This window comes from Lissotriton helveticus, chromosome 3_1 (assembly GCF_964261635.1).
Source record: "Lissotriton helveticus chromosome 3_1, aLisHel1.1, whole genome shotgun sequence".
NCBI lineage: Eukaryota > Metazoa > Chordata > Amphibia > Caudata > Salamandridae > Lissotriton > Lissotriton helveticus.
In genome coordinates, this window is record NC_136061.1 from 548296665 (window position 1) to 548314218 (window position 17554).

General features: G+C 50.5%; 1 protein-coding gene across 10 annotated transcripts in view; it reads right to left on the reverse strand.

Annotated features, from left to right (window-relative positions):
• The window catches only part of BOLL (boule RNA binding protein), a 1385263-nt gene that overhangs the window by 1231841 nt on the left and 135868 nt on the right, over positions 1 to 17554 (reverse strand). For all 10 annotated transcript variants that reach the window (XR_013608667.1, XR_013608668.1, XR_013608669.1 and 7 more), the window contains one exon: positions 11241 to 11375. Coding sequence is in view for 7 of the 10 variants with exons in the window: in XM_078680450.1 (XP_078536576.1) it covers positions 11241 to 11375 (135 nt within the window). In the remaining 3 variants the exon portion in view is untranslated. The remainder of the gene's footprint in view (positions 1 to 11240; positions 11376 to 17554) is intronic.

The following is a 17554-nucleotide window of genomic DNA, read 5'->3' on the forward strand; positions in this document are numbered from 1 at the left end:
TCTCAGAAGAAACCATTTATCTACAGTTCATAGAGTGTATTAGAACCCGAAAGGGGTTTCAAAGCTGAGAGGTGGAGAAATCAATGCCTGCCTAAAGTGTTCCACAGGAAAAAGAAGACGATGTACACATGTTTCGGTAGTGCCCTCAGATCGAGGTCTTCTGGTGAGAAGGCAGCAAGGCCATCTCTGAAACATTGGGAAAAAATATCGAGGTAACCCTTGCTCTAAGGATTTTTAGGGTCTTACCAGGTGATGGGCCACAGATACAACTTGAAAAAAGACCTGCACACTTGCTATTTGACTTAATATTACTGGAAAGAAGCGACATTTTGTTCTTAAAATGGGTATCCTGCTCACCACAGGATACGATGGATTGGGTTAGGTCTGTTAAATGAGTAAATAGCCTGGATCACAGTTGCCTATATAGAAAGAGCTGGAATTTGGGAACCATGGGAGGACTGGTTTAAGAATACATTCTAGACAATACCAATAAATGGTAGAATGATTATGAAATAAGAAAAAACCATTGTTAAAAAGAGGAGAAATATCCAGGCCGACAAAAATCTTCTGCTGCTTGGTTTAACAGAGGTTTGAATTCAGGAACTCATAAAAGAATGTTCGGAATCCTTCAGCCCAAAAAAATTATTCTCCTCGGCACGTCAACTGAGCTCATACCTCTCACTCAACTTATTCATGAGCAATATTTAGTGTTTAGAGGACTTATGACAACTTTTGGCCTGGGTGCCACTTCACCCACTGCACCATTCAAATCATGACCCTATTGCCTATAAGGTAACTTCACTACTGCATGCCTGTTTAGTAGTAAAATATTGCAATATTTGGTGATGGGTTCCTAGAGCTTTGTCACCACACCAGCTGCACTATTACAATCATGACCCTAGTGTCGGCAAGGTAACTACATTAGTGACTTGACTGCTTATTTAGTATTTACATATTGCAATATTTGCTGGTTAGAGGACAACTTTTGGCCCTGGTGTCACCGCACCTGCTGCACCATTGTTGAAATCGTGGCCCTAGTGCCTGTTAGATAATTGCACTTGAAACGGTCTTTTCAGTAGTAAAGTTTATCAAAATTCCGCGTTTAGTGGGGTCCCTAGAGCTTTGGCTCCGGTGGCACAGCACCTGCTGAACCATTCAAATCGAACCATTTTTAGCTGCAAGATAACTGCAATTGTGTCTGCTGGTATAGTAGTAAAATATATCAATATTAGGTATTTAATGGGGTGGGTGGCTAGATATTTTGGTCCTGGTGCGACTGCACCTACAACACCACTCAAATCATGACCCTATTGCCTACTAGATGAATGCACTTGTGACTGTCTTGCTTAGTGGTAACATTCCGCAATAATCCGGGTTTAATGGGGCTCATAGAGCTTTTGGCCCCAGTGCCACTGCACCATTCAAGTTAAGTCATTAACTGCAAGATAACTGCAACTGTGACTGCCTGTTTAGTGGTCAAATATACCAATGTTATGTGTTTAGAGGAGCTCTGACAACATTTGGGACTGGTGCTACTGCACCTGCTGCACCATTCAAATTATGACCCTGTTGACTGCAAGGTAACTGAACTTCTGGATGCCTCTTAAAGAATAAAATATAGCAATATCAGGTGAATAAAGGGGTGCCTGGAACTCTTAGTCCCGGTGCCCCTGAACCCGCTGCACTACCAAAATCATGCGCCTAGTGCTTGCTAGTTAAGAAATGAGTTACTTACCTGTAACTGCAGTTATCCAGTGTCTTTCATAGAGTCACATGCTCGAATCATTACCCGTCGTCGATGTAGGAGTCCCCCGGACATTTATAAGGGTAATGTCACAATAGATATAGAAGGTAGGCATAAGGCCTTATATTTAGTTATATATCGGAGTCCTTATATAAAAAAAGGACCGAGGGGGCGTGGCTTGACCAGCTATGTGGTGAGGCATGCTCCGGAGGAGCTCCCGCTGCCCCACCGCATACATAGGCCATTAAAGCGGAGCCAGGGCACTTACCTGCCATCCAGGAGGTGCCGGTGTCTTGCGGATACCTGGGCTGTGATCGGCGCAGTGGTCGGACTTCTGTGCAGCGCCTAAGATCGCCGAGCGGAGACGGTGCGGCGGCCCGGACGGCGCGGCCGCCATTTTGAGCCCTATGCCCCGGAGCCTTGTCCAGTGCCGAGGAGACGAGTGACGGGCCCGCCGGACACTGGTGTACGACCCGGAGGTGAGGGCCCGGAGTGGAGACCCTGCGGCGGGGAGGCGAGAAGTCCTAGCTCCCCCCGCGGTGCGGTAGCTACCTGGCCGGGGTTGCTCTGCGGTTTGGAGCGGAGCCCGCCATTTCTCCCGCCTCCAGACTGTACTGGCCCCTGCCTGTTGAGACGGCTCGAGGGGCTGCTTGCGGGTAGTGTGCCCAGTGATTACTCGCAGGGGCGTGACTCCTGCTAAAGCGCCTCTGGGGTCTCTGCTGACGTTTGCCCTGCGATACGGAGCGGAGCAGCACCTGGGCTCCGGCCTGAGACCCTTCCCTGTCGGTCCGGAGTGAGAGAGCCTGCCCGTCCGGCTTCCCCCCCCCCGCCCTGCAGGTCATGGAGGTGCGGAGGTGGTGACTGTGAGGCAGCCCCGACTGACGCGGCTGCGCTGCGGTTCCTCCGGACTGGAGCTGAGAGACTGGCTGGTGAGGGGGACGGCGGGGCATCGACCCGCCATTTTGTGAACCAGGTGAGGAGTGGAGGCCTGAGGGGAGTGGAGCTCTCCTTTGAGCGGCCGAGTGGAGCGGAGGTTCTGGACTGCCTGCGGAACAGACTGCCTGCGGAACCTCCTTGCTGGCGGTGGCCCGATCCTGGCCCTGAGGTCTGGAACCTCTTGCTGTGGTGCATGACCGGGAGCGGGTGTCGCGGTCCGCCATTTCGCGACCCTACTCACGTGTGGTGCGAGCCTGCACACCTGGGGCTTTGTGGTGATTAAGGCGCTCCCCCCTGTACTGTGGCGAAGGCCGGAGGCGATTCTGAGGCGTGATATGGGGAGCTGGCGGCAGCGGAGCTGTTGAGGGCGCAGTTTCGATACCCTGGGATGTGGGCCTCTGCTGGTGGGGCATGGTGACTCTGGAGTGGCAGTTGATCAGCAAGCCGATGGACTCCTGGGAGGCCTGCAGAGTGTGCGGCTCCGTGGGTCCTAAACGGCGGTGGAGAGGCCTGCAGCGGCGAGCGACGACTGCAGAGGGGCCTGGTCATTACCACTGGGCACGGCCTGAGGCGACATCGACCAGCGAGGTGAGCAGTGTGGGCCCGGGGGTTGAGTGGAGGTGTTCAGCGCCTGATTGTCCCTCGCCCTCTTCTCGCAGGATTCTGGCCCTATAGGTGGGTGGCTGGCCAGTGGGGAGCCTGGGGCGCTGGACACTGGAGCGCCTGGAGGCGTAGCGGCAGGGCCTCCGGGGCAGACATAGGCGGGTGACAACCACTGCCAAGACGCCCTTATAGGGGATATTGCTCGTGACTTTCCCTGCTGGGGTGGTGATTGACCGGGCCGCTCCTTTGACTCTGTTACCCCTAGACCCCGGAGTGCGGCACAGGTGTCTGTGTGTTGTGGGTTTGTGCCTTGCGGATGGAGGGGAGGATTTAGCGGACTGGTGTGCAGTAGAGGGAGTAGGAGTGGGTGCGGACCCTTGCTTCAACCTCCCCACGGCCTTTTGTGCTTCCACCAGACCTCCGTGACGCAGTGGGAACTACCTGTGTCTCTTAGCTGAGAGCGGCTATATCTTGCAATGACACGCTCCAACAAAGGGAACAAAGCCGAGTCGTCTGCGGCCCCTAAGGATAACACTGTCGTGGCGATGTGGGGGAAGACGGGGGCATCGGCTGCCGGGGAAGGCTCCTCGCAGACTGCTGAGGAATCCCCGCCGGTCACTCAGGCATTCATGTACACCTTCATGTCCGAATTGAAAACAGAGATAGGTTCGCTGCGGACTGAAGTGCACACGTGCGTGAAGGAACTACGGAGGGAGGTCACGGAGCTCGGGGACCGTGTTGATGGGCTAGAAAAAACGATGGATGTGCGCACGGAAGACCAGGAACACCTATGGCAACGCCTGGAGGCTCTGGAGGAACAAAACATTGAACTCCAGGTGAAGCAAGAAGATTTGGAGAACAGAAGTCGTCGCAACAACCTCCGAATTCGGTGAATTCCTCTTGGAGAAGAGGGGGAAGACATCATGGGATATGTGACGAAGCTTCTTCATGAAGTCTGGGGGGACGAGAACGCTTCGCCTCCCGCTTTGGATAGGGCGCCCCGCGTGCCTGGCCCGGCGGGCCGCCCAAGACTCCTGCCGGACATCCTGACGAGGGTCCATTTCTTTACCAAGAAGGAGGCAATCTGGAAAGCAGCGCGGGACAAGCCGGACCTCCGCTACAAAGGTCACAACATCCAGATCTTTCAAGACTTAGCGCCAAATACCCTGAAGAGGAGACGGGCGTTCCGGCCGGTAACCGAAAAACTGCGCAGTATGGGAATCGCATACCAATGGGGTCATCCGTTTGCACTCATATTCCAGTGGGAATCCAAGCGTCGAGTCCTGCGGACGTACACGGAAGCAGCGCAACTCATCCGACTGCAGACGACCCCGCCGGCGAGCCCAACCCCGTCGACTAGGCGGGAAAGGAAAGCGGCTGCGCCGTCCTGGACTACAGTGCGCCGGCAACACCGCACATCGTCTGATGCTGAACGTTCACCCTCACAGGCTAAGCAGGACATCATTGCCCATATTCGCTCCCTCGAGGGAGACAAAGAAGGTCACGACGGACGCTCCCCGACACCCTGAACTACGGGGCATTACCTGTTCCCCCTTCTCCTCATGCAATATGGGGTCCCACACCTAGGATCAGCGGCTCCTTTCACTACCCTGGCTCCTGATGCGCAGGGTAGAGTGGCTGCGGGAGCTCCTTGGGTATTGACTTTCTACGACCGTCACAACCCCTCTTAGTCTGTCCCTCAGGTAGTTACATCCCAGAGCGCGTCCAAACCTGCGGGCGTAGGATGCTCTGTACCGGGGACAGTGTACGGAGGCCCTGTTGGCCGCAGTTGTTGTTTACCGATGAGTGTCCCCACTGGCTGCTCCTTCCTTCTTTTCCCTTTTCCTACTTTTCTTGTTTCTTGCTCCTCCCTGCTTTCCCTCTTCTCCCTTTCCCGGAGGGTGTGGGGCGGGGGCACCGGTTGGGGGCTTGGGGTGCGACTGAGAAACTGAGTGAATGGGGTGCGCATGGGATGTACGGAGTGTGTATGGCGAGAGTATGGCTGGTCAGCGATAAGATCTTGATATGGCAGTAAACACACCTAGTCCCTTGAAGATCCTGATGCTTAACGTGAAGGGCCTTAATTCGCCCAACAAACGTAAGCAGGTATGGCACTACCTTCTTCGGCAGCACCCCGACATCACAGCAGGAGTGGTGATCTTGTGCCGAGCTGGCATCAGGCGGGGGAGCGACAGGCCCTTCCGGGGTGGTGAAGGACGCATCCTTCGAGTGGGTGTGGAGATCGGGCACCATCGTATCACGCTGTGCAATGCCCCTAACCAAGCGCAGGATCGCTACCTTCGAGACCTCCTAGGGGGGCGGGTGCCGCAGGACGGCTCATCATGGGGGGGGGGGGACTTTAACCTCGTATGGGATCCGGTGATGGACCGAAGTGTGAACTCCTCCAGCGGTGCGGGGGCAATGTCAGCGGCCTTACGCAAGCATTTGGCTGACTTTGGGCTGTTCGATGCCTGGAGGTACTTCTCTCCGGACAAGAGGGAGTATTCGTAATACTCGCATGTTCACCGGTCCTACTCTCGCATAGATTATTTGTTTGCCTCCAATGACCTTCTCCGCGACACATTGGGGGTTGAGTTATCTGACATCTCTCTCTCTGACCACGCCCACGTTGAGCTGCTGCTGCAGGACCCGGCTGCATGCCCTGCCCGGGAACGGAGATGGTGCCTCCCGCTGAATATCCTTCGGGATGCGGCGGATGTTGAGAACATTAGGGGGGCCATTGTCTCTTATTTTGAGAATAACGATCTTCCTGAAACACCCTTTCTGGTGGTCTGGGACGCCTTCAAAGCCACCATACGGGGGCATATCACCTCCCTCTCAATTGCACGGGCACGCGAGGCGCGAGCACTGGAGGACAGGCTAACGGGAGACCTAAAGACGGCAGAAAGGCAAGACCAGGGTTGCTCTACTCGGCCATCGCGGCGACAACTTGCGAACCTTAGAGGGCAGCTTAGGCTGCTGCGCGCAAATAGGGCGGAGAAGTCCCTCCTGGCACTGAAGCAATGGCATTTCGAAGGGGGAGACAAGGTTGGAAAGCTGCTGGCCAGGAGACTAAGATCCTGTGCTGCGAAAGCACATATAGCGAATGTTCAACTGCCAGATGGGTCCAGGGTCATGGCGGCTAAGGATAAGTGTCGGGCCTTAGGAGACTATTATACGGCTCTGTACACGGAGGAGAAACCCCCTCCGGAGCTGGTGGAGGAGGTGCTGGGGGGTTACGGGGGAGCGACATTGCACCCTCACTATGCGAAGGAACTGGAGGAACCGATAGTGCAGGAGGAGATAGCGTCGGCCGGACGGGCTCCCTCTATCCTTCTATCGCATGTTTCAGACGCAGCTCGGCCCTTACCTCTTGCGCCTGTTCAACTCCTTTACAGAGGAGGTGTCTCCGTCCCCTGACATGGGGCTGGCCGAAATTGCCTTAATTCCAAAACCTGGGAAGGACCCGACACGGTGCGCGTCATATCGCCCAATCGCCCTACTGAATACAGATTTTAAAATCTACACCAAGCTGCTAGCGAAGCGAATGGGGCCTCACATGCCGGGCCTGATAGACCCCGATCCAGTGGGTTTCATCCACGATCGTCAGGGGGCGGACAACGTCCGCAGGATTGCTCACCTGGTGGGGAAAGCCCACCACTGGAAGATCCCTGCCTGCCTTTTCTCGCTGGACGCAGAGAAGGCGTTCGATCGGGTGGACTGGTCGTGGACTGGTCCTTCCTGCGGGCAGTGCTGTACAGGGTGGGACTCGGCCCGCTGATGGTCACTAGGATCATGGCCCCGTACCTTGCGCCGCGAGCCAGGATACGTGTCAATAAACAGCTTACGGAACCGATTCCCCTCGGGAGGGGAACCAGGCAGGGCTGCCCGCTTTCGCCCCTTTTATTTGCGCTGGCAGTGGAGCCCCTAGCGGATATGATACGGAGGGACCCCAATATTCATGGCATCCCTCTAGGCGTCCAGGACAACAAAGTAGCGCTCTTTGCAGACGACCTCATCCTTGCGCTTGCAAAGCCCCAGGAGTCCTTACCGGCAGTGCATAAAGCGTTATGCCTTTTCGAGCGTGCTTCTGGCCTGAAAATTAATCATAGTAAGTCCTGGGCACTCAACTTCACTATCCCGCACTCTGAAATCCCCGACTTGGAGCGGCTCGCCCCTTTAAATGGTCGACCCAACACATCCGATACCTGGGCCTGCAACTGACCCCCTCGTTAGATGGTTGGACGCACGCCAACTGGAGGGAGTGTCGGCGATCGGTCCTCGAGGACTTGCGGCGGTGGAGACCACATGTGCCATCCTGATTGGGCAGAATCAATGCCGTCAAGATGTCCATCCTGCCTAAGATCCTGTACTTGTTCCAGTGCCTTCCTACCTCTATACCGCTGCACAACATACGTGGCCTACAGCGCGACCTCACCAACTTCATATGGGGGGGAAGCGGCCCTGCTTCTCTCAGGCTCTCCTGATGGCGCCTCGGGATCGGGGGGGGTCTGTGCTGTCCCAACCTGGTAGAGTACTATTGGTCGGCACACCTAAGGTATGTAGTGGAATGGGGTGTGACGGAGAGCGAGAAGGGATGGCTCCACATGGACAGAGCCGTGACTGGGCGCACCATATGGGACCTGGCGTGGAAACCTAGGGCGGGGCGGTCTCCGAGCGCATACTTGGCGGTACCTACGAAAACGGTGCTAGAGATTTGGGACAGAATAGCGGTGCGCAAGGGCCTTACGACCTTTCCGTCCCCACACAACCCTATTGTAGGGAACCCGAGTTTTCCTCCGCCGCATCGGACTGGGACCTTCTGTAGGTGGCCTCAGGGCAACTGTAGGGTACTTGCGGATCTATTCGATGGAGGCGCGCTTAAGACCTTCCCGGACAGCAGGGAGGAATTTCGAGTGCCGCCTGAGGCCGGATTACAATATGCTCAACTGAAACATTGGGTGCTGGCAGACGACACATATCAGGCGGCTACACACGCCTTCACCCGGTTTGAGCGACTAGCTCGCACCTTCACTGAAACGAAGGGAATGATCTCGAAAATGTATCAGATTCTACAGCACCCACACACCCCGCCCTCCCAGACAGATCAGCAACGCTGGCACTCCCTTTCGGGTGTAGATATCACTCCGGCACAGTGGTCCAGACTGTGGCGTGATATACCCCGAATCTAACATAGTATTTCGCAACAAGAGAATGCATATAAAATAATGACACAGTGGTACTATACGCCACAGCGGCTACACAAAATGTTTCCGACCACGTCCCCTATGTGTTGGAGGTGCCGATCAGCGACTGGGGATTTTCTGCACATATGGTGGACCTGTCCCTTGCTAACCCTCTTCTGGAAGGAAGTCTTGAGCCACATCAGGGGGGTACTGGGGTTTCCTCTGCCTGATGCCACCTGCACACTGCTACTGGGTATTAAGCCTGTAGGATTGAGGGCCCTCACCCGAAGTGACTGGGTGCTGACACTTCAAATGCTGGGAGCTGCTAGGCAGCTCATTGCTCTGTACTGGAAGAAGCCGGAAGCACCGCCCATAGCTGCGTGGTTTGTGCGCCTCTGGCATGTTCCGACGATGGAACTCCTCACAGCTCGGTTACAGGCCCGAGACGCGCGCTTCAAAACAGTGTGGCAACCCTTGGTGAAGTATCTATGCGCAGTAGAATGCGCGCGTCACATGCCCCCCAAACTCCGGGCGCTGCGCTTGGTGGAGGATGCAGTGGTTCCCCCTAACCCAGATAGACTGCTGGCGTGAGACTTAGGTGTGCGAGCCCTTGAATAATGTTGAAGAGATCAATCGCTCAGCTGGCTGGCGCGGGGTGCGGTGCCCGTCCCTCTTTTACCCCCTCTGTTCCCTCCTCGGTGCCCTATGGCCCTTCCCTTTTATGGACTCCTCCTTTGCCTATTCCTACTGTCCTTTTTACTCTACTGTCTCCTCTCCTGTCATCCTATTGAGGTTTTGACCCGCCTGTTCCCGTGGGTTTTACCTTACTGGTTTCATTGTTACAGATGGTCCTGAGACCAGATCATCTTAAGCGGTGACTACCCGGAGACTGTTGCTTAAATATAACGCGACCGGCCCTGTTGGGTTGTAGGTGAAACGCTGTGTATAAAACCCTGGTCGAGCATTGTCAATGTTGCTTCACTTTCTTATGCCACCACGCGGCCGGCCCTGATGGGTTGTAGGCTTAACGCTGTGTACTAGTCACCTTATTTCTGCTCCCAGACATGGGGGTGAAATAAAAACAGATTTGACACAAAAAAAAGGACCGATTTTAAGAGAACTACCAATCAGCTGACACCACCCTCTAGAACCAACTGAGAGTATTAACTGACCCCTTCCAAGGGAGGCAGGTGGGTCGCATGTGAATCTATGAAAGATACTAATACAGGATAACTGCAGTTACAGGTAAGTAACTCATTTCTTATCCAGTATTAGGGTATCTTTCATAGATTCACTTGCTCAAATCAGAATAAAAAGCTGTAATGAGCACATTTCGCCATATACATAAGTCGTACATGTACAAATAGTCAACAACTATTTCTAGAGAATGAAATGTAAGAGCATGCATACAGATAATTGAATTATGCATATAAATACGAAAAAGCATATGCATAGATTCCAATATTGGCATAACGAAAAGCAAAGAACAGAAAAATGTACAGTACAAAGGTTGGTGGGATGGAAGTAAGGCTCACTTTTATTGAAATAGGTGTCTGAGAACCGCCTGTCCCACCACAGCATTCTTCATCAATTTGGAATCCAAGCAATAATGCTTATTGAATGTATGCAGAGTTTTCCAGGTTGCTGCTCTACACATGTATGAGAAGGGCATGCCAGCGAACAACACCATAGATGTAGATATTGCCCTAGTGGAATGGGCACAAACGTTTGATTGTACAGGTTGACCAGCTTGCTGGTGACAGAAGAGAATAGCACTAGAGATCCATCTAGATATGCTCTGTTTTGTTAAGGGAAAACCTTTTCTGGATAAGCTGTAATCTACAAAAAGCTGATTAGACTTGAGGCAGCGCTGCAAGTCCAAAAAATGCAAGGCTCGTTCCGCTGACGTTTGTGGATTTTGAAAAAAGGATATTAAGACAATTGGCTCATTAAGTTGAAAGTCAGATGGGACTTTAGGTATAAATTTCGGGTTGGTACGAAGGATCACTATCATTCTTAAATTGAATAAAGGGTTCTTGTATTGTGAAAGCTTGAAGTTCACTAACTCTTCTTGCTGACGCAAGAGCTAGAAGAAGAGCAGTTTTCCAAGAATGGAATTTTAAGTCAGCTCTATGTATTGGCTCAAACGGGTGCTTCATAAGTTGAGCAAGTACCATGGTGAATTGCCACATTGGAGGTGGAGATTTTATAGGAGGAAAAGATTTGAATAGACCTTTAGGAAACTGTTTTATCAGTCTGTTTGACCACAAGGAAGAACATTTGAAAGATACGTTTGACAAGCTGGGTAATTAATATGAAGCAGGCAAATGAGAGTCACAGTCAAGTCAAACAACAGAAACCAATGGGCGGACTCCAGGCCCATGAATGCATTTTTGGTAAACCCACAATCAATCAATCAATCAGGGGTTTGTATAGCACGCTACTCATCCGTGAGGGTCTCAAGGCGCTGAATATGTCAATATATATACAATACACAATATACAATATGTCTCTCAACAGACAGCACATATGTAGTTTAGTAAGCGCACACTAAAAGTGGCCGTTTAAAGTTAGGCACAAAGAAACAAACAGTTGCTATGGCTCCAGCTTTCAATGATTGTTGTTTTTACTTAATTTGTAACAACAATTGATAACTTCCCAGATTACATCCTGGAAATATTCAACTTTACATTACTTTTTTATACTAAATTCACAATTTTAAATGTTTCATAATTGTAATTACATATATAAACCAATATCCATTAAACTACCTTAAAGTCAATCCCTCCTACAAAGATCCGATTAGGAACAACTGTTCCAAATCTTGCTGGATTGTTCAATGTCACTGGTGATACAGGGTTTGGCGTTGCAGTTAATGGAAGTGTTTGCGTCTGATTCGTAGTTTCCTGTTAGAGAGAAAAACACTTTGTAGACTCCTTCATTCTAATAAAAAATGCTTTTACTTGTAGATATCCACTGACAATATCCAGTACTCAGAAATCAAATTTGACTAAAACAGTACCTCTTTACAGTTCTTACTTAATAGAGTACTAAAAGGCCTATAATTCACATACATCTGCTAGTTACTTGGTAAAAAATATTTACCATAGTTTCTCCAGTACTTTAGAGTTAATTGACTTTAGCTTCCCAATGGGCAGCATGTCTTACAACTTCATGCAAAAAGCTGTGCAATTTACTACAGAACATCTTAAATTGGAATGGCACATTTCCAGACTTAAACCGGGCCCAGCATCTACCTTGTACATACACACTTTGTTTAAGTGTCTTTCACCTCTGCAGAGAAACTTGGAGAAGCGAAAGATGGGGTGGAAAGGGGGTTTAGGACAAGGAATACAGAAGTTACTACAAATAACTGTATTCAGATTATGCAATTATGTCCAGACCCTTACCTTTGCAAGCACTGTTAAGCAAAAGGAAAACAATTAATTAACAGCCACCCCTAAAGTAAATGTTTGGATCACATTTAGCGACTACGTCATCTAAGTGGCTATCTCAAATCAACAGAACTTTATTTAGAAATACAGGTTTTGACCAGCTATCACTCCTCAACATTGTCAGACCTGTACATCAAAAGGAAGTAAAACTTTAAAACACCACAACAAGGGATAGAGACTATAAATAGTGATGAAAAATGTGTCTTAATTTTAAATATTCATTATTGGAGTTTCCAAACTAGAAATGTGCATGGTAGCAATAAAAAGAGCTGTGTGAAAAGAAGTATACCGGAATATGCATGTGCTCTTTATAAACCTTGGAGGTAAAACAAACTCCATGTTTTGTTACTTTTTTTTTTAAACATCTACAAATGAATATATATATATATATAAATGTCATCTGGGTCTGATCACAGCCTCAACATGTGCTAGGAAGCGAGCGCGGATGCTCAATAAAGTAAACTCAACACCCTTGATCACATATGAACTGGTCCGGGCGTGGGCGCAAGGGGCAACTTGGCAGATGCATTTTGAGTTCACTCTGCCAATAATCCACATAATCCCGAACATTTCTCAGTTCCCTGAGCCATTCGTAGTGAGACTCCGTAGCGGATAGATGGGCAAGCCCTCCAGTCGCTTGGAGGGGTAGTGACACCACTGTGACCGTTATTGTGTGGGCGCTGTGGACAAGAGTCGGGTTCCGACTAGACGAGAGGGGCCTGGGAGGAGTCCATAGAATCACCTGTACGAGGAAGAGGCCGCCGTACAAGGAAAGAGCAGCAGCAGCAAAGAGGCATGCGTCGCTCCACTCTGCAGTAGCAAGAAGTGGAATTAGAGGCCGTAAGCAGCGCCGCCTGGTAAGAAGCAGAACGGGTGGCGCGGCAACTGGAGTTGTCGACCGCTACGGCTGGAGGAGTCGATCTCGGCCCTGGGAGCGGCCCGTGTTTGGTCCAAACCGGACCTGCAAAGGTCGCATAAGAGTGTGGCAAAAGAAGTGGAGGAAGCTGCAATCCACGCAGCCTAATGTGAGTGAAGATGTGCAGCGACTTGCCTCAGGGAGTGGATTTCAGCCCGCTCGGGCTAATAAAAGAAGCAGCACTTGTGAGGGTCTACGCTGATTGAAGTTCCACAGGAAGGAGCACAGCAGCTGCTGATGGGCCCTGAAATTTCCAAGATCCATAAAGTGGATATCAGTCCTTGCTTGGTACACATGCTACTAAGTAGTGGTGCAAACAAAGCAAAACCAAAGGGGATGATGGACGGAGTGTTGAACATTGAAAGCACTCACCCCATGTCAACTGATCTAGGTTTAATCCATCATCATTCTTTACCTCACTCAGCCACCCCAGTTCAGACATGGCCATATGCAAATCAGTCTGACCCTGTGCCTCATGGAAACAGTGCAGCACATATCAGCGAGAGATCCTGGGTGGAACCAGGGCCTTTGCATGCCTTAACTGACTGCAGGAGAAAATTGCACAGACATTGGAGTTGGCCGGCGGACTGGAGGTAGAGACTGAAGTTACAAGAGGGACTAGCAATTGATCACAGCGCTAATGCATATGTCCGTCCTTAGGGAGCAGCCCGCACTTGAGTCTCTGGGTCCACAGGTGCGAAAGGCAGATCACGGGTAACACTGGGCCCGGGACTGGAGCGGTGACTGCACGAAAGTGAGAAAAGGGGCACTCTGAGGAGCAAGGGGGATCCACACTAGGACGGCGGCTCGCTGGGAGAAGGTCTGAGGTACAGTGTCGAGATGGTTGTACTCCGGGTGTGGCCTGGGACAGTGTATGTTAATGTCAACAGTAAAGCAGATAAACGCAGGTGGTTGCAAGTGCGAACAAAGGAAAAAAGGCCTTGGTTTGTAGACGTGCCTGCGTAGAATGATCACCGTAACGCCTGCTTGATCTGGAAGAGGGAATGGCAGACAAGTCCACGGTGTGCCGGAGAAGGGGGCGGCTGTTGACTCACCACTGCAGAGGGGGAGTACTGGTCCCTTAACAGTAGACACTGGAATGATGTCATAAGGAGGATACGTGGCAGGCCCAGAACATAATCGCCAACCACCCCAGCAGGGGGCTCGCAGCGGGCTCATCATGTCCCGCCAACTATAGTGCTCTGTCCTACTAGGGGCTCCGAGACAACATGTGTGCGCTGGAGGGCCTAGCTAGACAGATGGGTCGCACTAAAGGAGCTGGGTCGAGGGCCTCTTCCAAAGTTGCTGGCCCAGTAGACACGGATCAAACACAACCACTAACAAAGCAGGACTTCCCGAATGATCGATTAGATGCTATCTTGAATGCCCTAGAGCGATCCAGGGAGTTGATGGAATCCATAATAGATAAAGTTGCGCTCAACCTTACATTGCTGCACGTGGATCACTGGAAACTGAAGGAAAGAGTTGCTGCTGTAGAACAAGATGTTAAGGAACTGAAGTCTGCCACTGACTTCCTGGAAAAACAAAAAAATGCACATGAGGCCAGAATATGACAATTGGAAGACCGAGTGGAAGATGCAGAGTGTTGCTAGAGGAGGAATAATGTTTGGCTGATTGGGCTGGCAGAGGGAGCGGAAGGTCAGGATGCAGTGGCCTTTCTTGAACATGGTTAAGGTTATACAGCCCCCCTCTTCCTTTTCTCCCTTTTTCACCATAGAACGAGCACGCACATCCCGGGCAGGAGACCGAAGCCAGGCACTGGGGCCTGCCCACTCATATTTGAATTGCTACATTTCAGAGACAGAGATATGATCCTGTGGGAGACCAGGAAGATGCCGGAGACCAAATTTAACAATGCAAGGGTCCTCTTCTTCCCACACTACACAACAATGGTCCAGTGCCAAAGGGGATCTTTTCTACATGTTACACAGAAGCGTAGACAACTAGACATTACATATTTGTTGCTTTATCCAGCAAGATTCCGAGTGGTCTTTGATGGGAAAACGAGGTTCTTAGATATGCCCCAATTCACCTGGAACCTGTTGGTATCCACGGGCTAGTTCTTGGGCCCCAGACCTACGGGCATTCCAGGTGCGAGGACTGAAGAGACCAGTGGAACGAGGATTCACCATCGACGACCCGGGAAACAGAACCAGGTCCTGTCGCAGGCACCTGGCTCTGAGCAAATTAGACAGGAACGACAGGCGGCGTTTCGAGTAGCAGAGAGGATAGCTGAAGCTGCAGAGTTAATGAGCAAGGAGGGAAACCTGATCCACCTTTCGGAAGATGATGGGGGGCTCTTCTGCAGCAGGAATCGGACGTCGTATCGCTGCAGATGCCTGATGTCATGCTGCAGATTTCTGATGGTATTGTATAAATGTTGAGGTCAGGGTGAGGGCATCATGTACTGTCTGAAGAACTGCATCCCAATGACATTAGGTACTATTACTCTTGCATTGTTCACTATACTGGGGGTCTGCATAATTGGTAAGACACTTAGCCCTACGCCAGGTGTCTGCAGGTTACTCTAGCTATACACACTATTAAATGCTACGACCGGAGACATTTGGGGATTTAAAAGTGGCATGTGCTACACAGCCTTACACCCCCTCATATTTTCCTTTACAAAGGGAACCAGTTAGATACACGGACAGTTTTCTATCCGTCAGGTTTTGGGCAGTACCTTATGTTTTTGGGGACCGCTCTAATAATGTTTCTCTATTGCCTGGTTGGCTTATTCACCTTTCTTTCAGTTGTAGTAACCTTTTGTGTGGGGACTGGGCGACGATACTGCAATCTGCCGACACACACATGACTGCATGCAGGGGTCAGATTACATTTCACCCTCGATTAAAGTAGTGTCATGACAGACCACACTATACTTAACTGGAATGTGCGGGGTCTCTGCACACCATCTCGCAGATATGTGGTCTAGAGACACTTAAATAAGGTCGAAATGGTCAGGCTGCTAAGAAAATGGAGGTGTAAGGTGTATGTCACTGGCTCTGCATCAATCAGCAGAACACTGGGGTATACAGCTAGGGGAGGAAACCCATGCCATATCGCTTTTCGCAGATATCTTGCTTTGTATTACAGATCTGCAGGCGATACCCCAATACACTTAAACTATTTGCCTCGCTAACAAGACTAGGTATGAACTGGGGAAAATCATGTTTATTTCCCTTTACTCCTCATTGGGTGGTGGATGGTAAACTGGTGACCTGGCAGCCAGTTATGTTTCGGTATTTGGGTGTCCAGATTTATCACACCAACTGCGATCTCCTGGATGGTAATCTATCCAGAGCCACCACAGTTTTAAGATCCCAAATAGAATTCTGGAAAACGCTCAACCTTTCTGTTGCAGGTAAGGTAGCACTTATTAAAATGTTAATACTGCCTAGACTGCTATATTATTTAGCTAATCTCCCAATATATTTAACAGCATCAGTCTTTCGGCCGCTGGAAGGAATAATGAGAGACCTCATATGTAGCAATACACGCTGAAGGGTGGCGCTAGCTAAATTACACTTACCACAAGCACAGGGTAGGTTAGCTCTACCCAACCGGAACACTATTACTTGGCGTCCCAAATACAATGGTTAACAAAATGGGTGGTGGAACTCCATCTTACAGATACGGCAGAACGTAGTCCCCCGTACACGTTGGACAGACTCCTTTTTATCTTTCATCCTTGCACTGGGTCACACACTTCACTTCCCCTCTTGGTGCAAATAGCCCAGAAATGTTTCCATAGAGATTTGCATCTTACTAGACATGTCGCACAAGTTACTTACGTTCGGTAATGATATATCTGTAAGAAACATTAGTAGTGATAGATTCTTTCCCTTAGAATTACCCCAGGCGTCAGACTGGATCCAGAACGTTTTTCATCAGCAGTACCCCTGCGCATCGGTACGCGTCGTCGTGCGGCTCCGCGTGCGTCGTTGACATCAGGACCTACTTAGACGCGCCCTCAGCAAGCTGACGTCGGTTCTTTCTTTTTCCGCGCCTACCATCCCATTATTGGGAATGCTGAAAAGGGGGCGGGGGGTTTCAGATCGAGCGGCATAACTTACAGACTGGTATGACATTGATATACATACACTGGGAGACGTATATATGGGAGGAGCACTACGGCCCTTCCTCTCTTTGACTGAAGAAGAGGGTGTTCATCCTGGGCAATCCCTAAATCATGCCTATTGGATAGCTACGATGGGGCGTCACTGGGGCAATATATCACAGGAACCCGGCACATCTCCTGATGCAGTATATGCAGGTGATGGGCACGGGACGTCACCTTATAAAATGGTTTGCAGAATCAATCTGCGAACATACTATGATTGATTTAACACCCCTGCGTAATAGATGGGAGGCAGATCTGACGCGACCCTGTACACCCAAAGAATGGGCCATGTTGTTGGAGAGCCCTAGATTTATTCCTAGAAATGCAAGGTTTAGGCTGATCCAATTCTATATAGTTCACAGAGCGCATCTAACCCCAGATAACATTAATTGCTAATTTAATAAGAGTGGATGCTGGTTGCCCACGTTGCAAAATGGGCGACGCGATCTTGTACATATGTTGTGGTCATGCCCCAGATTGCAAAAATATTAGCATGGTGTGATTCAACTGTTGAATTTGGCCTGATAGAGATGCCTTCCATACATGCTTGCAAGGTAGCGAAAACAGACT